The sequence below is a fragment of the Cynara cardunculus genome (genome assembly GCF_001531365.2).
Source record: "Cynara cardunculus var. scolymus isolate 2C chromosome LG 2, CcrdV1, whole genome shotgun sequence".
Classification (NCBI taxonomy): domain Eukaryota; kingdom Viridiplantae; phylum Streptophyta; class Magnoliopsida; order Asterales; family Asteraceae; genus Cynara; species Cynara cardunculus.
The window spans coordinates 37,858,398-37,882,325 of NC_037529.1; the positions used below are offsets into that span (position 1 = coordinate 37,858,398).

Consider the following 23,928-nt stretch of genomic DNA (forward strand, 5'->3'; position numbering starts at 1 on the left):
TTTTTCCTTTCACGTTGTATTTGTGTTTTTGTATTTTTAGTTCCAGCGATCATCACTGAGTATGTTCAGTGATCGCTGAAGAACTTGCATTGTAAACTCATCAGAGACAACAATACTTCAAGAAGACAACACTCACACCAAAGAACCTTCAGTGAACGTCGAAGAATGAAACTGAAGATTAGAGACTGGCGAGTACGTGATCTGAAGAGGTATTCAGTGATTATAAACCTGTCTACATATGTGTGAAGACTGCTCTAGCTTCAGCGAATGATGATGAGACCTCCAGGTCATCCCAGCATTCAGCRATCAAAAGAAGCTTGCTTAGCACGATAGTTGTTGTCTTGTCCTTATGCACACAAAGGACAAACCCATACCTTGCAAAAGTTAGTACGGTACGGAGCTGATTAGTCGACTCTTTATCCACCAACTTTAGGCAAGGATGTCTGCTCAAGAATAGTGCTTTTGTACTATTCACTATAGCAAAGGACAAGCCTTCCTCTTAAGGCTTGACACGCACTCTAAACCTACCATATTGCATTAAATGTTCATTTAATGCACTGGGTATAAATATAAGTGTTTCTTCTCTTTGTAGAGTGCACGCATCACTCTTCAACCTAATTCTTACTTCAAGCATCCTCTAGCTTAAGTAAAGGATCTTTCATATAGCATTCTCTTTTCTGTGTTTGCTATAGCTTCATGTGTAACCAAAGATTGTTTAGATAGGTTTTTCTTTACCTTATCTTTCTGCAAATAGTATTGTAAAATATGTATTGATCTTCTCTATCAATATATATTTTAAATTTGAAAACATTGTGTTTGTATTCATCCCCCCCCCTTCTACAAATTGTTTCTTATCTTGTAGACCCTTTCGGGACCAACAGGACCCTTCGCTGGCATTGAGAGATTCAACATCGATATGTCTGGCTTCTTCGAAGCCTTCCGGAATTCATCTAAGGAGAACTTTGTTTCATGTTCGTTCCTCATGGATGGTCCATCATTAGGGCTTAAACGTCTTTTTCTTCTTCCACCTTTCTTCAGCGTTGGCCTTTCAGGGACCGCGACAAACCTGGACACCTTCTTGATCAGCTCGCTAATGATGTCTTCGATAATCGACTTATGTCTGGACTTTGAGCTCTGAATGGCTTAGTGGATCTCCAGCCATTCATTGTAGCCATATTCGCCTAGGTAGGAAGGGTACTCGGTGACCGCCTCAAGGTTATTCCTGGTGATGAGCATAGATATCTGCATCCCACCCTCTTTCATTCATCCGCTGATTCTGACGTTTGTAATTGAATGAGGGTTGATTCTCTTGTTAATGCAAACTTCGCTCCAACACTTTTCACGTTCGGCTAGCTTCAGGTTCATTTCATGTGCAACCTCTGCAATAGACAGAAGCTTAGCTTGGGCCTGAACAACGTTCAAAGTCTTTTTGGATTTTCTTTTTCAAAGAACTTTTGCGGCTAGAGACTTGGCCAACTTTAAGCTGTCCTCACTCTATTTCTTTTGAAGTGTAAGTTCTTTCTCGGCCTTGAGAGCCTCGAATCTTTCAGCTTCGGTTAAGAAGTTGAACTCACCAGAACTAGAGGTACGAAGAGGAATTTTTACTCTAGTTTGGTCGAGTGACTCCCTGAGCTGAGTCATCTGCTGGTCGATAGGAGCACTGGGGTTGGGTTCTTAGGGACCCATTCCTCCAGTCGACCGCAGGTAGTTGAGAGAATTGATAGTTGGTACATGGAAGTTATTGTAATTTTGCTTAAGGACTCATCATACAAGGGTTCAAGGGGTTTGAAAAGTACCTTGAGGTTCCCTTCTGCAACCGACACCTTTTCCCTTAGACTTGGTGCCCTGGTGTGATTCTTGAGCAGCCTCATCTCCTCTTTGCTCCCCCTGGGATGCAAAATCTTAGAGGGATACACGTTTTGTAGCAGTAGAAGGATGCTGGTACTGGATGGTGAAGTTGTCTTCATCGTCATCATCATCATCATCATCGTCCAGGTCGCTTCCAGAGTCAGGAAGGTCAGAAGACTCACCATCTTCATTATCATCCTCTTCATCGTTATCTTCTTCCACATCACTAGCATTATTTGCAGAGGTGATGGGAAGGTCATCGTCGCGAGCTTCAGCTTCAGCTCGGACGACATCAACTTCCTCAGCTACAGGAGCTTCATAGAAGGTTGGGGTATCATTGACATCCTCAGCGTCAACTTCAGCTCTAGGAGCTTCAGCTTCATTGGTTGCTAGAGCAACAGTTTCAGGGGGGACGGTGGCAGTTGATGGTCCAGATTGTCCAACGTCAGACCTTATCTCCCCCTCTCTGGCGATAGCTCTAGAGCAATAGCAAGAGAGTTGGTCGACGCTCTGGATTTGAAGCACCATTATCTCCTCTAGACATGTCAGAGCGCTGGCTAGGCTTATAGTTGCTTCACGTGCTTTGTTTAGTTGGGCGCGATCATTAGTGGTAAATGAAGAAAGAGGCACTGGAACTGGTTGATGGAGAGCAACCAACACTTGCCGCATCAACTACGCTTGCTGGAGATAGTGGGAGTTTGCTTCATCGGACTTGATCATGAGAGAAGCGATGGCCTCAGCATTGGCTTAAACATCCACTTGGAGAGAAGAGAGTTGGTCTTTGACTTCTTCAACTTCAGCCCTGATGGCTAAGAGGTCAGCAGCGACTTTGTCCCTGCGAGACATGTCTTTATGGACCTCGTCCATCTTGATGAGGACAGTCTCGACTGCTGGTAAGAGCAACTTCACGTCCGTCGCCATGTCATATTCTTCTTCGTCCATGGCTTGTTCCTCAGAAGGACCTGAAAAGGAATGGCTTGTAGTGGTTGGGTTAGACTTGGGGGGTTTTTCCGTTGTCTTGACTACATGGGAGGGAGAAGAAGAAGAAGGAATTGAAGAATATTGCACCACTGAAGGGAGTGCAACATCTCCATCCCTAAGCTTGTGATCCAGAATCTGGGATCCAAGCTTGCACACAAGATGGTTACCTTCCTTGGTATAGTTTTTGCCAAAGTTCTTAGTGAAAACCATTGAAATTCTCCCTCTGACGCTTGTTCAGCTTAAGCGCCAGGTTGTCGAAGATTATAGCGGCGAAGTTGATCGATCGCCGATGGATCATTGAGACGCCGATGGTGAGAGCAACCCTGGATGCTTGATTCTGGCCGCCCGTCTTTCCATCCATGCTCTAGATGAAATGAGAGAACAAGAACTGGCACACCATAGACATGCAGTTCTTCTCGATCTTGGACAGCCACTTGAGACGCTCGCTGGAGTCCTTCATTGGCCATTGGTAGCCAATGTCATCGAGAAAAAAGATGATTTCTTCAGTAGTAGGGTCTCTGGCGAATGGACCCTTTGGGAAGTGAAGAGCGTGCCTGAGAGTGCTCATGCCAAAGCTTACAGTCATCCTGTTTAAGGTGAAGGTGACTTCTCCACCTGATGACCATTCTTGTCCTCTTCTTGCACCACTTCATCAGTCATCTAGAATTGCGGCAAGGCCTCCCTAACCATGACAGGTTCATGGTTGAGAGCGCAGGTGATGGGGGATATCCTGAGGAAGGCATCAGCGTTCTCGTATATTGTTTTGTTGGTAGGGATATTGTTAGACCCATCTTGTGATGTGTAAGTAAGAAGCCTCTTACTCTAGTCCGTAAGACTTAGTCTTTTGAAGCTGTCTGGACTAAGAACTCTCATGCAGAAGAGATAAAGAGACAGAGCTCTTACTCAAAGAGCCAATATCTCATCTATTCCGTAGAAGATCAAGCCTTAAGCGCCAAAAAGCTTAAGCGCTTGATAAAGAGCTACACTCTAGACACAGAGCCTCTGCATATTATATGCAGAGCCTTTGGGTCTCCTAACTACATGGAAAGCGCGCTTAATTTAGACATTCTCGCAAGCGTCAAACAAAATCAAGACGGCTTGACTTAGTCCGCTCCACTATTCAAGGGTCGTCAACGATAAGGATGTGGAATAAACGCTAAGAGATTCAAGCCAAGATTTTTAGCAAATTTTGTTTGACTTAGGCGTATATAAGAAGGCATCCTCTTCAGGTTACAATAACCTGATTGTGCCGACTTAGAGTATAGCCAAACCTTGTGAGAATACAAATTAGATTGACAGAGTTCTTATTGTTTTCTTCTCATCTAATAAAAGCATCCAAGGTATTCAAAGTCATTTTGTGTTCTTATCTTTATTGAATACTTCGTTTGACCTTTCAATTACACAGTTTTTATTCCATTCAAATTCATTCAACTGTGTTTTCTGTTATTAAGAGAATTTGGGTTCCAACAATTGGTATCAGAGCCAACAAATCAAATTCATTGATTAGTCGATCGATATCCATAAGGATACCTCTCTTAATTTCTAGTTATTCGTTTTTTAAAAGGAATTTCATTCAAATCTTTGATCTGTTTAAAAAACGTTTGCTTTTCATATTCTTGAAATCGGTCAAAACTCGACTTTCACTTTCAAGTCAAAATTCTTCTCAAAATCTTTGAACAAAATGTCTAGTCAATCGTGGGACTCCATGTATAGCGCTGGTTCCCTTACAAAACCTCTGACTCTCATTAGGGAAGAATATCCCAATGGAAGATCAGGATGATAAATTTTTATGAAGGTCTCGACCTTGAACTTTATGAATCTATTTTAAACGGCCCTTTCGTACCTACTACCCTAATTCCCGGAATTCCTGTTGTTGGCGACACGGTCGAAGTACCTGCCAGACGAGTTCCCAAGCTCTGTAGAGATTGGGATGATGAGGACAAAAAGATAGTGGAAGTGGACCAAAAAGCCAAGAGGCTTTTAATCATGGCCCTTCCAATTGAGATTTTTGAATCTCTAGATGCCTGTGAATCTGCCAAGGATCTATGGGATCAATTGGCAAACCAGCTGGAAGGTGGAATTAAGATGAAGAAGAAACGTCTTGCTCAATGTCTAAATGAGTACAACAGTTTCCAAGCTCTTCCTGATGAGTATCTCGTGCAGAAAATGTGATGTGATCAGAACTCAAGAGGAGATGAATATGCTCTTCTTGAAAAGATTGAATGCAGAATGGGGGAACTTGACCATGTCTCTCCAGGCAAACTAAGATCTGGAGTAATGGAGTCTTCATGACATGTACAACACCTTGCAAGCGCAGAAGCAAGAGGTGCAGAAGGCCAAGGTTGCTCTGGGTGGACCACTGGCTCTTGTGTCTAACTCAAAAGAGAATGGTCTAGTCAATAACACAAAGAGAGAAGATCGAAGAAGGAGAAGAGAAGAGAGAAGAAGGCTCTTGTTGTGAAGAGCGACGATGAAGACAGAGCCTCAAGCTCTGAAAATGATGACATCAGTGCTTTTGCACATTCCTTGGCTTTGATCACCAAGGAATTTCAAAGGAAATTTGGGAAGAAAGTCTTCGACAAGAGAGGAGGTCAAAGCGACAAAAATAGAAGGTCAGACTTCGAAGGAAGGAACCCTCCTTCTGTGCAAAACAAGGAGGAAGAGCAGTCAGAACAGAAGAAGCATGCGATTAGATGCTTCAGATGTGGGAAGATGGGTCACTACTCCAAAGATTGCAAAGTCCCTTTGGTGAAAGATGAATTGTACTATAAAAATAAGTACAAGTATAATCGATCCCACAGAAGTCTTATGGCTGAGCAAAAGAGTCTGGATCTGGCTCCGACTCCCAGGTATGTTATACCTTTGGTTATTCTCATTCCGATCTAAAAGAAAACATCTCTGCTATAACTCACAATTTCATTAAACTACAGCAAAAACTCTCTATCGAGAAATCTAAAATGAAATCTATGGAAAAGGAAAAATCTTTCTTTGAACGTGAGACAAAGTTATTGTCTGTAGAAAAACAAGCTATCAGTGGAAGAAAAACTTTTAGAAATAAAACACTCCATTGAAAACAATCTTAAATCAGAGTGCTCTGAACTAAAAGAGGCTATACGGAAAAAGGAAAAGGAACTTTTAGAAAAAGAGCATGACAGGCTAAATTCTGAAACCTTGAAAAATTATTTTCAAACGGAAAGGGAATTCCTACACCAGAGCTTGCAATGAAAAGAGCTCTTGATTAAAAAAGTATGAAGATGCTCAGCAGGTGTATGAAAAGATTAATTCTCAACAGGTTAAAGCACGGATAGGTTATACAGACCTAGACCTCACCTGGAAGAAGAAATCCGCTCTTGAATCTGTGTTTAGGTTAGGGGCAGAGCAAAAACTAGATTTTCCAGCTTTGCCTAAAAACTCACCTTTCAAAAGATGTAAACTTGAGAATGGGGTCAGAATCAAATGTTAAAGTTTGAGAACATCTCTTATTCTTCAAAAAATATGCAACCGGTTGATCTAAAAAGCATACAGAAGACAGAGGGGATTTTCTGTTTTGGCTCTAATAATCTTGAACATCTTAAAACAAATGGTGATGTTGTTAAACCTGAACCAGATGAAACCAAGAGTTCATCGACAGATAACTTTGTTAAAACTCTGGATCTAAAGTTAATGAATGACTTCACAGAAATGGTGAGACAAGTCTTTGAGTAATTCATACAGATACTTGTTAGAGTAATTCCTCGGATACTTTTGGAAATTTTTCTTCAACGCAAAAGAAGGATGAAGGCTCTAGTTCATGTACACGATAATCTCAAGCTATCAATGATACATCTATAACTAAAAATTCACACAAGGATTTTCTTGACTCTTACTCAGAATTAGAGGTGGACTCGAGTAAAGAGCAAGTTGAGACAAAGATAGTGGCTACAGGACCAGAAGTTGTGAAACTTTCAAATGGGAAATCTAATAATTTTTTTTCAGCAATGAGGCAAAGGAAAAAGATTCCCATAGGTCCTGATTTCGTAGACATGTCTCAAAGAGCTAAATCCTCTCTAAAGCTTGAATATAGGGCAAAGAAAACTAAACCTATTACCTCTGCATCAAAGGTTTTTAAACCTAAATCTGAAATACCAATTAAGTTCACTCCGAAGTAGAAAGGAAAATCCGATGCTGACTCTATTTTAAATTTCTCTGTTTCAGAGAAGCCTTTGAAGGCCAAAGGAGTAAGAAGGGATAAGGAGAGGACAGAGAAGACTCATTCTGAGAAGTCTAAACAATTTAAACTAGATAGGAAGTTCGTTAGAACTAACAATGCTAGGAATGATTGTAATAACATGTTTTATGAATCAAATAAACCTTTTTGTCATAAAAAATGTGTTTATACTTGTGAATGTCTTTCTCTGCTACAAAAGTTAAAGCAACATCTCTCTAATCTAACTGCATTCTCTCTGGGTCATCAAGGGTTAATTCCAAGAAGACCCAAAAGAAGAACACTTCTAAGGCCAAATTTGGCAAATCAGATCTCAAGTCTAGTAACTCAGGTGTTGAGACAGATCCTCTCCCCCAAGCTAAAATTCAATCTCCTAAGCCTAAATCATCGAGGACCCATCATGAAATGGGTACCTAAATCCCTATAATTTGTTTTGTAGAAGCCACATGTGGACATTTGGTATCATGAGTCCGGATGCTCAAGACACATGACTAGCAACAAGAGGCTACTTCCTCTTATAGAGAGAAAATTGGAGGACGAGTAACCTTTGGGGATAATATACAATGAGAAATCAAAGGATATGGAGATCTTCACCAAGGTAAGGTTTCTGTCTCTAAGGTTGCTTATGTCTCTAGGCTTAAACATAATCTTTTGAGCATAAGTCAACTTTGTGATTCTGGCTACAATATGAACTTCCAAAAGAAAGTTTGTTCTATTATATCAGAATAAGGTCAGGAGTTGCTAAAAGCCAAACGGAAGGGTAATCTATACCTTATGAACTTCTCACCAAGAGATAATTCAGAGACTCTGTTTCATATCTCGTAAGTGTGAAGAAGCTTGGCTCTGACATCAGAAGCTGTCTCATTTGAATTTTCAAAATATAGAGAAGCTTGTGAAAAATAATCTGGTTGACGGACTACCAGCTATAAAGTTCAAAAAGGACCATCTCAGTCCTGCTTGTGAAATGGGAAAGCTCAAAAGAGCATCCCACAAAACAAAGATAGATGTGTCATGCGTTAGACCTCTGAATATGCTTCATGTGGACCTCTGTGGTCCAATCTTTGTGCAGACTCTGTCTGGAAAGAAGTATATCCTTGTGCTTATTGATGAATTTTCACGATATACTTGGATTGTGTTTGTAAGCCAGAAGTCAAATGTCCAGAGCTGCTCATCAAGATAATGACAAAGATTCAAGCTCTTCTACAGACCAAAATTCAAAAGCTGAGAAGTGATAATGGAGCTGAGTTCAAGAATGCAAAAATCAATGTGTACCTGGAGAAGGAGGGCATATCTCAAAACTTCTATACTGGAAGAACACGGCAACAAAATGTTGTAGTAGAAAGAAAGAATCGCACATTAGTCGAAGCTGCAAGAACAATGCTAGCAGACTTTAGCCTTCCAACCTACTTCTGGGCAGAAGCTATTTCAACCGCTTACTTCATTTAAAATAGAGCAACGGTGGTTAAAAATCACACGAAGACGCCTTATGAACTTATTAACCAATGGAAGCCTATTTTTGCACATCTTTGGTTGCAGATGCTTCATCTTGAATGACCGTGATCAACTTGGCAAATTTGATAAGAAGGCCGATGAAGGCAAGTTTCTTGGATATTCTACACAAGCCAAGGCCTACAGAGTCTTCAACCAATGAACCAAGACGGTCATGGAAAGCATCAACGTCTCGTTCGACGATAAAGAGCATGTGACTTTAGAGTAACTCAGCTCTGAACTCGAACTTAACAAGACGACTTCCAATTCTCTAACGAAGTCAAGGGAATTGGAACTCATGATTTTATTTGAAGACTTCTTTGGCGACGAGGACATCTCTGTACATGCACCTAGAGATGATTTTGCACGTGTTAGTGAAGAGCCACAAACTGCAAGCACATCAATTTTTAGCCCTTCTCACACCTCTGCTTCCTCTGGTGATCATGCGAATCCATGACCAGAGCCCTCCAACTTTGGATCAGAGCCCAATCCTTTATAGTCGGAGCATAATATCTCTGTCTTTGAACCTGGTTCCTCTGTACCATCATCCGAGGGGGAGCAAGCAGAACCTTCGTCATCATCCATGAGCGAAATGCCTAACATATCTATGAAACATGATCCAATGACTCCAACCTCTGTTCAGTCCCAACGACAAAATAGACAAAGGATCATTCTCTTCATCAGATAATTGGTAAACCTTCAAGTGGTGTGAAGACTAGAGCTGCCACTACAAATGAATGTTTATTCGTAAACTTTCTAAGCATGGTAGAGCATAAGAAAGTTCATGAAGCCCTACAAGACCCAAGTTGGGTTGATGCCATGCAAGAAGAGCTCCAACAATTCGAAAGAAACAAGGTATGGACTCTTGTTGCCTTACCTAGGGATAAAATTGTTATTGGTTGTAAGTAGGTTTTCAGGAATAAGAAGGATGAGGACGGCATTGTAGTAAGGAACAAAGCCAAACTTGTAGCAAATGGCTATTGCCAAGAAGAAGGCATAGACTATGACAAGACCTTTGTCCCAGTTGCAAGGCTAGAAGCTATCTGCTTATTCCTAGCCTTCTCTACACATAAAGGATTATGAGTCTATCAAATGGGCGTCAAGTCAGCCTTTCTGAATGGAAAGCTGAAGAAGGAGGTCTACGTTCATCAACCTCCAGGGTTTGAAAGTTCCACACATCCAGAGTATGTCTACTTCATAGACAAAGCTCTGTATGGACTTAAACAAGCTCCACGAGCCTAGTATGAACGTCTTTCGTCTTTTCTCTTATCAAATGGTTTTGAAATTGGAAAAATCAACACCACTTTGTTTATTAAGAGGCATAAAAGTGAGATGCTCCTAGTCCAGATCTATGTGGACGACATTATATTTGGTTCAACGAACCAGAGGCACTGTGATAAGTTCTCTACCTTAATGAAGAGCGAGTTTGAAATGAGCATGATGGGAGAATTAACATTCTTCATTGGCTTGCAAGTAAAATAGAGAGAGGATGGTATCTGTATTAGCCAAGCTAAGTATGTCTCTGACATATTAAAGAAGTACCAACTCCACAACTCTTCAATTATGAAAACACCAATCGCTACAGGGACTAAGTTCTCTACGTGGATGTCAAGACTTACCATGGAATGATTGGATCACTGATGTATCTCACGGCTAGTCGACCAGATATCATGTTCGCTACGTGTCTTTGTGCTAGATATCAAACAAATCTTAAGGAATCTCATCTATCTGCGGTAAAAAGAATCTTTCGATACCTGAAAAGGACTCAATTTTTGGGTCTTTGGTATCCTAAGTATTCTGGGTTTGATCTTATCGCATATACAGACTTTGATCATGCTGGATGCAAACTTGACTGCTAAAGTACATCAGCGAGTTGTCAATTGCACGATGACAAGCTCATCAGCTGGACATCCAAGAGCAGAACTGCGTATCTACCTCGACTGGTGAGGCAGAGTATGTAGCCGCAGCAAGCTTCTGTTCTCAAGTGATTTGGATTAAGACTCAACTGAAATACTATGGCGTTGAGTTTGAAAAGATTCCAATCCTGTGCAACTCTAAAAGCACGATTGCGATCACAGCCAATCCCGTACAGCACTCAAAAACAAAGCACATCGATTTATGCTACCATTTCATCAAAGACCATGTAGAGCATGGTACGATAGAAATGTTTTTTGTTAGTATAGATCATCAACTTGCTGACATCTTTACTAAGGCTTTTGATGAAAATAAATTCAATTTCTTAGTTAGCAAGTTGGGTATACTCAATCTCCATTAACTCACACAGAGCCTCTGTATGTACTATATACAGCTTATGTATCCTTCACGAGCATATTTCTGTTTAACTTTTTGTTTATTTATGGTTTTTGTCTATGAGACAGAGCCTCTGCATGTACTATGCAGAGCCTCTGCATGTACTATGCAGAGCCTCTGCATGTACTATGCAGAGCCTCTNCAGAGCCTCTGCATGTACTATGCAGAGCCTCTGCATGTACTATGCAGAGCCTCTGCATGTACTATGCAGAGCCTCTTACTTGAGTCTCTTTATTCGTTTGTCATATAGAGCCTCAATATAGCACATACATAGTCTGTGTACCTTGTTCACCATGCTTGTGCATTTCTTATGATTTCATGATCCAAGCATAGTTCAAGGGGGAGAAAAGCTCATCTAAGCTTATGTCGAGGGGGAGCATCGGATCATTCAACATACAAAGCCTCTGTATGTACTATATAGAGCTTCTGTCTCTAAATACTTCATGTTTATAAGACAGTGCCTTTGTAAATACTATACAATGCCTCTGTCTCTAAACACGTCATGTTTAAAAGATAGAGGGTATGTATAGTCCAACCATGAAATGAACAAATTTAATGTACAACAACTCTATATCCCAAATACAAAGCTTCTATCTCCGAAATGGTTGTTATCTTTTTAATGACCCAGAGTATTGACTTTCTTCTTTTTCTCTAAGTACCTTAAAAATATATTATTTTTAATGGAAGGCGTACAATTCTTTATTTTAGTATTTTAAAATAATTTGTCATTTACAAAAGCATCACCACCTGTATCCCTAATTTTTTAAATAAGGGACGCGTAATTTACAGCATGTCAAGAACAACCGCCATTGACGAATACCCAGCTTACAGAATCTTCAATCTGTGTTCGAATCAATCAAGATTTATTCCAAGTAAGTTCTTCAAAAACCTTCACCAGACCTATAATCAATGAATCTAGAACCGATTCATCAAAACCCTAATCTTTAAAAATCCTCATCTCTTTCACCCAAACCTGAAAATGTCTTCGTCAGATTCTGCAAACTCCCAAACTCAAACCACTACACTCAAAACAGTGGGAGAAACTAGCCAAAACGTTGTTCCCCTTCCACTGAAGCCTAACAATCATGCTCTTTACCTCACCTTGGATGGTTTTGACCCCAAGGTTCGCCCTATCATTGATGTTCTTGAACATCATTTCTTAAACCCTGCCCTCACAAACACCAACGACGTTGTACCTGAACGCTTCATTCAGGCGTACTAGCAAACTTGTGCCGTCACAGAATTCCAACACGGGATTGTTGGAGAGTGCTACGTACCCTCCTCCAACGAGTACGTTTATGTGAGAATCTCAAGGTCGTTGTTCTCGCACGTCCTTCAAATACCCAGCAAGACAGATCTTGGTTTGAGCGAGAACGCCCCTCTCTCATCTGGGGATGAACTGGTGGCATTCTTGAAACTGTTAGGGTACAACCAGGCTATTCAGTACCCGTCACAATATCGAAGACAGTACCTGCCACCAATGTGGAACACAATGTTCACAATGGTCAACCTTTTGCTGACAGGGAAGATTGGTAGTCTCGATATGTGTTCAACCAACATACTGCAGATCATGTACGGGATCTTCTTTGTTCTATCTCTGGATTACACCTTGATCCTATACACGAAGTTCAAGGCTGTAGTCGCCAAGAAAAGCCAGGAGGCCGCAAAGGGGAAGGACCTGCCAGCTCTACTATTTCCGCATTTTATGGGTCTTGTTTTATGACCTAGCATTGACAAGCACAACCTCGATGTTGCGAATCTACTTGTGCACAAGGTAAATATACTTTCAACGTACAAACCTACCATGCACAAGTAAGGTTATGCTACAGAGAGGCCAATCCCAATGAAGCTAATGGCGTACATGAAGATGAGGGAGGTAAGGAAGGGATATAGACGTGCACGCGAGGCACTAGAGCCAGTGCCTCGAACCTCGACACGCATTTGGTTAAACCAAGAGAGAGAGAAAGCAAAGGAGAAACAAAGGCCTCTGCCTGAGGAAGAGGGAGTAAGGTAGGAGAGGGATTGGGAGAAAAAGATGAAGAGGGAGTAAGGTAGGAGAGGGATTGGGAGAAAAAGATGAAGAGGGTAGAAGCAAAGAAGAAGAGGGAAGAAAGAGAGAATGTGAGGAAGGCAGAGAAGGAGAGAGCAGAAAAAGAAAGACAAGATGAAATAGCTAGAAAGGAGGAAGAGGAAAGACTTAGAGAAAAAGAAGCCAAACGGGACTTGGGGCTTTTCTCAAGTTCTGAAGATGAGCAAGAACAAGAGCGTCAAGATGTTGATGGGTCTAATGCAGCAAATGACGGGGAAGACGCTCTTGACGATGATGCTGATGGGTCTAATACAACAAATGATAGGGAAGACGCCCTTGATAATGATGTTGGCATAGCTGTTGAATTTGATGAGAATGAAGAGGATGGTGAAGGAGAAGGCGGAGTAGCTGCTCTGCCTCAGGAAGAGCCAGAGCAGCCTAGGACGTGAATAGGCACATATACTTTCCTAGCCCAACTCCCAGTGCAAGAACATCTTCTGAATCTAGTGGTCGAGAGACATATGTCATTGAACAAGAGATGCACACCTCGAACCCAAACTAGCTAAACCAACCAGAGGTCGCATCTGCCTCTTGCCAAAACAGCCAAAGGGAAACCATACTCCAGGGATCACCCTCTCAAAACGGTGAAACCTTTGAAAAGATAAGTGGCATGTCTCCCCATGCCACGCCACTTTCCTATACAAAGCAATTCATATCCTCTGCACTAGCTATTTTCCCACCTTGTTCAGAGCAAAGCTTAGGGGCACAAGGCTTATAGACTCTCGACCAGTCTCCTAGTCCACTCGTGGAGGGTCTTTTGGCAGGCTCTGAACCTGCTGAGGAAACTCTTCATGACAAAACAGCGATAGTGTCTTCTCCTCCATGAGAGACACAATGATCCGCTGGAAATCCTTCCTCGACCAACATCCAACAAGTCGAGACAGAAGGTGACCTAGGAACAAGGACTGAATCTGGCCCATGTGTTGAGCCAGAGGTTACCACTAAAGCATATGTCATAAAGGATGAGTTCCAATCCTTTGCCACCTCTGTGCTTTGCTCCTTAGAAGAGCTAAAACTCAACATGGCCTGTACAGAGGCATCTCCTTCTGCATCTGCTCTGGATGAAGTTCGATCATCCTTGGCAGTATTAAGGGATGAGTCTATGACAAATGCCTCTCGCCTCGATCAACTACAGGAATTGACGGCAAGAAATGTAGAGACCCTGCAAAGGGTCCTTGCACACATTCAGAGGTATAGAGCTTCTACTTCATCTCAAGATGCTCAAGCACTCATTTATCTGAGTGTGTTGATCGACTATGTCACCCAGACAACGATGAATGCTATGGGTGACCGTCTTCTACAAAATGTAGCAAACTTCACCTCTAACTTGAACAACACAACAGAGCAGGTAGCAGCTGACATGCGTCATTCGTTGGCAGCCTTTCAATACAACACGGACATGGAGATTCAAAAGGCCACAACGATAGCATCAGAGATCGTTGAGTTCTTCGATGCAAAGATCAAGGCCATGCCTCCGACGAACATGCAGAGGCCAAAGAGGAAGTCGGAGCTACATACTGTGTGTGCCAAGGCCTCAAAGAAGAGAAGGCTTGACGACGATGAGGACCCAGATCATTCTGGCCCTCAAAGTCATCAAGAGGGGGAGAACCAGCCAGCAGCCTCCAAGAGCTCTATTCCAAAGGCTGCCCCCTCTGCCTCTGTTCCTAGACAACAAGCTTAAGCGCCACCAAGTCACAAATCCAAGGCTGCACAGGCACATGCAGAGAAGAAAAGAAAAGAAAAGATGCCCGCTGCATCAGCAGCAGAGCCAGCAGGGCGTAAGAAGGGTGAAGAGGACGTTATCCAGCTCCTCTCCATGTACACTTCTTCATCATCATCAGAGCCCTTATCATCCTTTACAGAGTATGTCATGAAGACTGCTCCACCTGCATGGAGGGATGAAGAAGAAGAAGTGGTGGTAGTCAACGTCGTTGATCCAGAGCTACTATGATGCCATGAACCAGAAGTGGCGTCTATACCAATGGTTATCCCACTTGAAGAAGTAACTTTTGCTACACCACCACCACACCGGAACACACACAGAGCCAAGTTCCCTATTCAAGGGACCAGAGTCGTCACACCTGCTCTAAGGCAGGACGTCCCAGTCAGAGCACGAAAGCCAGAGGAAGGCAACAACAGCAGGCCTCAGAGCTCTAAACGACCCGCTGATCGAGTACAAGAGATCAGGGATCATATGGATGCGATGATGAGGCCTACACCGTGCGATAAGCCGTTCAAGTATACTGCAGACAGCAAAGAAGTCTACCAGTTTCTCTACAGCCTACGGAATGAGACGCCTGTCGTCAAGATCAATCTTCATCCAACGGCTCAAGAGCATATTAGGCAGAGGTTCTTACAGCGCTTCACTCAACCTGTCTTAGCAGTCCACTCGGTTGACGACATCAGAAAAATCCTAGAAATCAGAAGACGAACCTTTGCGCATAACCAGATCATATTTCATGAATATACGGTTGAGAGGACCCATGGACAGATTAGCTCTTTTACAGATTGAAATCTTATTAATCTGAATCCATGGGACCTTCTGTTTTTATACTTCTATACAGACAACAAGAGGGATAAGGGGATGAAGTATGCTCTACCCAACTCAGCGATTAGGCAGATGATGACGGACCTCCTAGACTTCATGTGCAAGTTCGACTTTCAATTGGCTCTGGATATGGGAATAGATTAACTAAATGTCACTGCGCCTAATGAAGATCTAGAAGGCATTAAACACATTCCCTAGTGGACGGTGGTGGTGGACCCAGAGGTCGGGGTGATCTTTCGAAACGAGCAAGGAAGAAAAATTTTCTTTTGTGAAGATCAACTCCTGAAATACTCAAACTCTACTCTGCGCTTTAGCAAGATTAATATACTCAAAAGCAGAGAAAATACCTCAGGTACGAAGGAGAGGTCGAACACTATAATCAGATCTATAGACAATTTGTTGGAGTTTCGTGAGCTTCTTAGGAGGTTCATAAAGCTTCAACACTTCTAGGCATTTTCTTTTGTAAGCATTAGATAGTCAATGTAAAACAGAGATTATTTTTCAACCTCTGGCTTCGATTAGACTTACCTTTTCCATTCAAGTAAGAGTCTGTCTTAGTTACACTTAGGGCGAGATTGTTAGACCACATCTTGTGAAAGTGTAAGTAAGAAGATCAAGCCTTAAGCGCCAAAAAGCTTAAGCGCTTGATACAGAGCTACACTCCAGACACAGAGCCTCTGTATAGTACTTGTAGAGCCTCTGGGTCTCTTAACTCCATGGAAAGCGCGCTTAGTTCAGACATTCTCGCAAGCGTCAAACAGAATCAAGGCGGCTTGACTTAGTCCGCTTCACTATTCAAGGGTTGTCAACGATAAGGTTGCTGAATAAGCGCTCAAAGATTCAATCCAATATTCTAGCAAATTTTGTTTGACTTAGGCGAATATAAGGAGACATCCTCCTCAAGTTACAATAACCTGATTGTGCCGACTTAGACTATAGCCAAACCTTGTGAGAATACAAATTAAATTGAGAGAGTTCTTATTGTTTTCTTCTAATCTAATAAAAGCATCCGATGTATTCAAAGTGATTTTGTGTTCTTATCTTTATTGAATACTTTGTTTGACCTTTCAGTTACACTGTTTTTATCCCATTCAAACTCATTCAACTGTGTTTATTGTTATCAAGAGAATCTGGGTTCCAACAGATATCCAACAAGGCAATGTGATTGTTGGCCTTCAAGGAAACGTCTTCCACGGAGAAGTTCACATTCTTGGCAGCCATTTCTGTTAAGAGATAACAAAAAAAAATAGTTTATATTATTAGTCCAAGATTTGTTTGTGATCTTTTTAAGTTTTAGAATAATAAAACTTCTTTTGAAAAATCCACAAATAAGATATTAGGGTTTTTCAAGTAAAATAGTGGTTGTGAAACTTTTAGATTATAACCACGAATGTGAACGTGTTATTAATCTTTCTATTTATGTTTTAAAAGAACAATGATCTTAAAATGTCAAACAACGGTTTCATAAAAAGAAGAAGAACAGTTCAAAGTTTAAAGAAAGTTATCGACCATAGAGTTTTTTTTTTGAGAAGAAGGTCGAAGGATTCGAGTGTTCTTGAGAGTTATTTGCTTGCAATTTATTTTTGCCAGAGTCTTGTCAAAAGATTTTGAAAGCGTAAATAAAATATGAGGGAAAAGATCTCATATTTATAGTAGGAGGAGAGAGAAAAGAAATAGGAGAGAGGAAAATACGACTGTTGAGGAAATGCCATGATGAGAAATATGGCACATTCTCATCCATGATTGGATGAAAGTTATACCAGGTCGCGTGTGTCAGGCCTTTTTATGCGTCTCAAAGAGATTCGTATTGGTAACAAAGAATGTCGTACGGATCATTAACTATTTCTTTTAAAACGAAAAGGTTTTAAGAAATTTGAAGAGTCACATTCAGTGATAAGAGAATCATTGAATAAAAACCTTTTAAAACATTTTATCACTAAAGAAGAAAAGCTTCAGTGATGGTTTTTTTTTAAGAATTGAAAATATCTTAGAAGAATATATTTCCGTAAAAAGTGTTATTGATGAGAGAATCACTAAAACTAACTTTTAAAAAACATTTGAATCACTGAAGGTAGAAAGGTTCAGTGACCATTTTGATTTTAAGGAAGAGGAAGATCGTACAGAGCAAGCCAGACTTGTAGAACTTGCTCAAGTACGAGAAGAGGAAGAGCGCATAGAAAGAGCTCGACAGGCAGAGATTGCTCGCCTAAGGGAAGAGGCTAGACTCAGGGCAGAGGAAGAAGCTCATCAAGGCTTGGAACAATCCTCTAGTTCTAACCAAGAGAATGACCAAGAGCACTTCGATGATGTTGCTAGGTCTTATACTTCGATTGAGGAGGAAGAAGAAGAGAGTGAGGAGGAAGAAGGAGAAAGGGAGGAGAGTGAGGAGGAGGAAGAAGAAGATGGAGAAGAGGGAGGAGGTGCAAAAGTTGCTCTACCTCAGGGCGAGCCAGAGCAGCCTAGGGTAAATAGGCACATTCGTTTCACCACCCCAAATCCTAGTGCAAACAAATCATCTGACTCCGGTGGTTGAGACACGGAGGCAATTGAAACAGAGGTGCACTCCTCGAACCTTCACCAGCCAAATCAACCAGAGGTCGCATCGGCCTCTGGTTATGACAGCCAAAGGGAAGCCACACCTCAGGGAACACCCTTTCAAAAGGGTGCAACGTTTGAAAGAATAAGTGATATGTCTCCCCATATCACGCCACTATCCCCCACAGAGGAATTCTTTTCCTCTGCACATAGAGTTTCCCCACCTTGTTTAGAGCAAGGATTAGGTGCACAAGACATGGATGTTCTCGACCAACCTTCTTGTTCACTCATGGAGAGTCCTCTGGCTAGCTCTGAACCTGCCTTGGATACTCTTCATGACAGAACAACAGTAGTGGATTCTCCTCAAGGAGAACCACGAGGATCTGCTGGAAATCCTTCCCCAACCAACATCAACCAAGTCGAGAATGAAGGTGTCCCTGGAATGGGGACTGAATCTGGACATGTGTTGAGCCAGGGGTTACACAACTAGCATACGTCACAAGGGAAGAGTTCCAATCCCTTGCCACCTCTCTGCGATGCTCTCCTTGGAAGAGCTAAAACTCATCATGGCCCGTGTAGAGCCGTCACCTTCTGCATCTGCTCTGGATGAGATACGAGCATCCTTAGCAGTATTGAGGGCTGAATCTTCGATGAATGCCTCTCGTCTCGATACATTACAGGAATTGATGGTGCATAATGCAGAGCCCCTGCAAAGGGTCATAGCATCCATGCAGAGGGATGATGTGTCTACTTCTCACGATGCCCAGGCGATGATCCCTCTCAACGTACCTGTCGATTATGTCACTTAGAGCGCAATGAATGCTCTGAGTGACAGACTTCTACAGAAGGTGGCAACTTTTACTTCAGAGTTCAACAACAAATCCACAGAAGCAGCAGAGTCAATAAAGCGTTCTCTGGCTGGCTTCAACTATAGCCCCAATTTTGAGATACGACTAGTTGGAGATGCAATCACAGATATCCTCAAACTGTATGAGGCAAAACTCCAATCCATGCCTCAAGTAGAGGAGCAGAGACCAAAACAAAGAATGGACGCGACTCTGTGTGCAGAGGCGTCCAAAAGGAGAAGACTTGTCGATGATGAGGACGCAGACCTGTCTGGTCCTCAAAATCGTCAAGAGGGGGAGAAGCATTCAACAGTCACTCCAAGTGTTTCACATACAGCTACCCCCTCTGCACCAACTCCCTCTGCCCCATGCCTACCAATGCAAGCCTCTTCGAGGCAGAGAGTACAGAGTCAACCAGCGCCAGAACAAGTAGAGGCGCTCCGCAAGGGAAAGATGCCCATGGCGTCTCAAACAGAGCCGGCTGAGCAACAAAAGAAGAAAGACATAATTAATCTTATCTCAATCTATGACACTTCTGATTCAGAACTGGCTCTGTCTTCCTCAACAGAATACGCAATGGACACAGCTGCTCCAACAAGAGGACAAGAAGAAGAGGTGGTAGCAGTGAATGTGGTTGATCCATCATTCTTGCGCATTCCTGTTGCCGTTCCTCTAGAAGGCGTCACTATTGTTGCTCCTACACCACAATAGAATACACACAGATCTAGGGTCCCTGCTCAAGGGACCAGAATAGTAACTGCTACTATGAGGCAGAAGGTCCTGTCAGACCAACCAGAGCAAAAGAAGAAGGCGCAAGCAGTAGGCCAAAAAAAAAAGCATCCCTCTGATCACATTCAGAAGATCAAGGAGAGCATGGACGCAATGTTTACGCCTACGCCCCTGGACAAGCCGATAAAAGGCAAAGCAGTCAGCAAGGACATCTACCAATTTCTCTACAACCTACGAGAAGAGACACCGGACCAAAAGATCAGTCTTCACCTAATGGTTCAAGAGCATATCAGGTAGAGGTTCCTAAATCGCTACACACAACCTATCTCTTCAGTCAATTTTGTCAATGGAATCAAACATGTTCTCGACATAAAGAAACACACCTTTGCGCATAACCAGATCGTCTTCCACGAGTATATGGTGGAGAGGTCTCGCAGACAGATCTGCAGGTTCACAGACTATGACCTCATAAATCTGAATCTGTGGGATCCTCTATATCTGTATTACTTCACAGACCACAAGAAGGATAAGGGCTTAAATATGTTGTCGCCAACTCTGTTATACGCCAAACGATGACAGACCTTCTCGACTTCAGATGCAAGTTTGTTTTTCAACTAGCTCTGGATTTGGGAGTGGATCAATTGATTGTCGCTGTACCAAATAAAGATCTGCAGGGCATCAATAGCATCCCCTCTTGGACTGTATTGGTGGAACCAGAAGTGGGAGTGGTATTTCAAAATGCACGGAATAAGAAGATCTTTTTTCGAGATATGCAAAACTACAAGTATTCAAACTCTACCCTGCGGTACATCAGAGACAATCTAGTCAGGAGTAGAGACAACTCCCCGGGAGCAAAGGAAAGGGCGAAAATCATCTTAAGGTCAATACACAACATGTTAGAGTTTCATGAATTTCTTAGGAAGTTCATCAGAGTCCAAAAGGTTTAGACCTTGTCTTTTGTAAGTTTTTTTTATCTTTAAGTCAATGTAATTTCCATTCCAACCGTATTGTACTTCTTTAGATAGTGAATGTAAATCAGAGGTTCCTTTTAACCTCTGGCTTTGATTAGACTTTCTGTATTGTAATTCAAGTAAGAGCCTACATTATTTACACTTAGGGGGAGATTGTTAGACCCCAACCTATGAAAGTGTAAGTAAGAAGTCTCTTACTCTAGTCAAATAGGACTTAGTCTATTGAAGCGGTCTCGACTAAGAGCACTCGTGCAGAGGATCAAGAACTAGAGCCCGCACTCTATCCCCGTGGATGATCAAGTCTTATGCACCAAAAACCATAAGCGCTTGACATAAAGCTACAACTTCAAGACCCAGAGCCTCTACATAGTATATGCAGAGCCTCTGCATATGCAGAACCTCTGCATAGTATATGCAGAGCTTCTGTATGTTACAAGCAGAGCATCTGGTTACCTTCTCCACGAAACGCACATGCAAGTCCAGACATTCTCACAAGCGTCTAACTGATTTGAGGCGGCTTGACCAAGTCTGATCCGCTTTTCAAGGGAAGTCAAAGATAAGGATGCAGACTAGTCAGCTCAGAGTTTCAAGCCTATTTTATAGCATAGTTGTTAGACATTCGCTTATATAAGGATCCTTCCTCCTCAGGTTCAAAATACCTGAGAGACCCGACTTATATTATACCAAATTATTGTGAGATTACGAATTTTGATTGTTCTTTACAATCATCAATAAAAGCATTCGACATATTCAAGTTTCTTTATTGTTCTTATATTCACTTTGAATATTTCGTTTAATCATTCTTGATACACTGTTGGTTTTGCATTCTTATTATTTATAAACTGTGTTTTCAACAAATTAAGAGTATTTGGGTTCCAACGGATCTGCTTTAAACTCCTTTCCTGTGAATCAGAAGCATTTTTAATGAATTCATCTATTTATTCTTTTAAGAGCTTCTTCTCTTCATCAATTCTTTCATAGCTATTTGTTAAACTTATAGCCCAAGAAAAGTTTTTACAATTCTCTTGACACACCTTTGCATACTTTTCTTTTTCATTTTTCAGACTTTTCTCTAAATCAAAAATTTTCTCTTTCAAATCCTTATTTTTTCTCTCAAAAAGTGATGCCATTTAAAATTTCAAGATTGATCAAATAATGAATCAATGCACTTCAAGAAATCAATCAAATAAATGCTTTTCAAAAGTATCTAAAAAATCTCACATGATTTAAAAATTCACACTTCACAAATTTTCCAGAAAATTCACAATTATTCGAATCGAGAATTCAGACAATAACAATCAAACACAATTAACAGATCAAGACAATTAAAAACAAACAAATTTGCTCAAGATGGTGACTGATTAAAAATGAACAACAGTCAAAAGAGTATCCGAAGATTTATGAATATGGTCAAGACAGTATCCAATATCCTCATAACTGCTCAAAATGGTGGCCAAGTAACTTAACCAATTAGGCTAGTTACAATTCAAGTAAAGAAATAGCTATTTTATATCAAACTCGAACAAAGCAGTGACCAACTTGTGATGAATCTTGGACAAAACTATGACTAAGGTGGACTAAGTACGGACAAGGGGTTGATCGAGGAATAAAACTCAAATGCTATAGCCAAGAAAGGTTGAATCCGGATGAGACTGTCCGAGGAAGCCTAAGCTCGGACCAAGCAGTGTCCGAGGTATGTGATCTCCGGTTGAACTGTAGCCGATTAAACCCTTAACCAATCAATCACCAAATTGTAACGCCCCAACCCACACATTACATGTAACACATATTTCATATCAAAGAAATACATATTCATTTAACATTTGGGTCCCTTAGTACAAGAATCTATCATGACCAAATACAAGATTCAAAAATTCAAAATACAATCTTGTACTAAACAACAAAACTACTCATCAGAAGCAATTCCTCATCCAAAATGCATATAAGAAAAACATTAAATATTTTCCTTTCCTTTACCTTTTACACCTCCTGCAATACACATTTTAAAATCACAAAAACGAGGGTTAGACTAAAAAGTCTAGTGGGTTACCCTAATCATGTAATTGCAGGGTGAAGGATCACCAAAACCTTTATAAAACAACTATTCATATATATATAACAAATATATGAATACACAAGAAGGTAAAATCAAATCATTTTCCACTTTCAAGCTAACCACGTAGCTATACAAATTCCATACCTTCGAATCAATCGGGTTTAATTTAATGCCACTTTTAAACCTTTTCTTATCAAACGAGGTTTAAACAAAGATTCAGGTCAAACCTGCCGTTTCCTTAAATCACAAAGAAATAAAGATTCCAGACCACGGTAGTCTTAAGGGATATAATAGAAAAAGTTATATAATACCACACATAGACAATGCCACCCTTATATCAAGTGTACACCTCTCCTTGATAAGCCACCCTTATATCAAATGGACACCTCTCATTGATATGTCACCCTTATATCGAATGAACACCTCTCCTTGATATGCCACCCTTATATCAAATGGACACCTGTCCTTGATATACCACCCTTATCACTTCATCAAAACATTTATAAAATAATTCCGAATAGACCGCAGTCATTGGAATTGTTATCAGTCTGAAAACATTTATATCAAAACTTCATTTTTATGATAAAATAATAATTTCTTTTAAAAAACACAAAACATCATCACAAATCCGGTCAACAAGTCCGGTCAACAATTCCGGTCAACAAATCCTGTTAACAACTGTCCGGGTTATATACTTGGAATAAAATCCACATTGTCCGAATATCAAGTCCGGTTAACATACTACATACTCTTTGAACGGTTTACACTTGGAACAAATTCATATTTGAACGGATATCAAATCCGGACAACAGTCCGTTCAAGACTTGTCCGGTTTTAGAAATAAATCGCTCCCCATGTGGTCGTATTCTTACTTCTCAGTGTAAAATTTTAAGTAATACTACCAATTATAAGCAGCTCAACACTCAACCGGTTTACCAACTCTAGACAACAAACCGCTCATGGCTTGTCCCGTTTAAACTAGTCCGGTCAATAAGCCGCTCAAGGCTTATCCGGTTTAAAACAATCCGGACAATAAACCGCCTAAGGCTTATCCGGTTTAAAACAACCCGGACAATAAACCGCCTAAGGCTTATCCGGTTTAAATGCTATTCCGGTCACTCTTTGTCTGGATAAACATTTAGACAATAAAATCAAGGTTTCTATCAAGGATAACAATACGAGGCATGCAATTAAAACCAGTAGAATCTTTATACAAAAGATTTAGAAACCACTCACCTTATAAAGCTTTTGAAACCAAAACGCTAGAAATCAACCCCTTGAAATCCAATCCTTGCAATCCGGCCAAAACACTCTCTAAAGCACT

General features: G+C 41.1%; 1 protein-coding gene across 1 annotated transcript; it reads left to right on the forward strand.

The window, feature by feature from the left end:
- The first annotated feature begins 4,605 nt into the window (after nucleotides 1-4,605).
- LOC112506077 lies at nucleotides 4,606-5,001 on the forward strand. The gene has a single exon (XM_025110103.1). It carries the CDS (start codon nucleotides 4,606-4,608, stop codon nucleotides 4,999-5,001), a length of 396 nt encoding a protein of 131 aa, XP_024965871.1.
- Nucleotides 5,002-23,928: the final 18,927 nt, after the last annotated feature.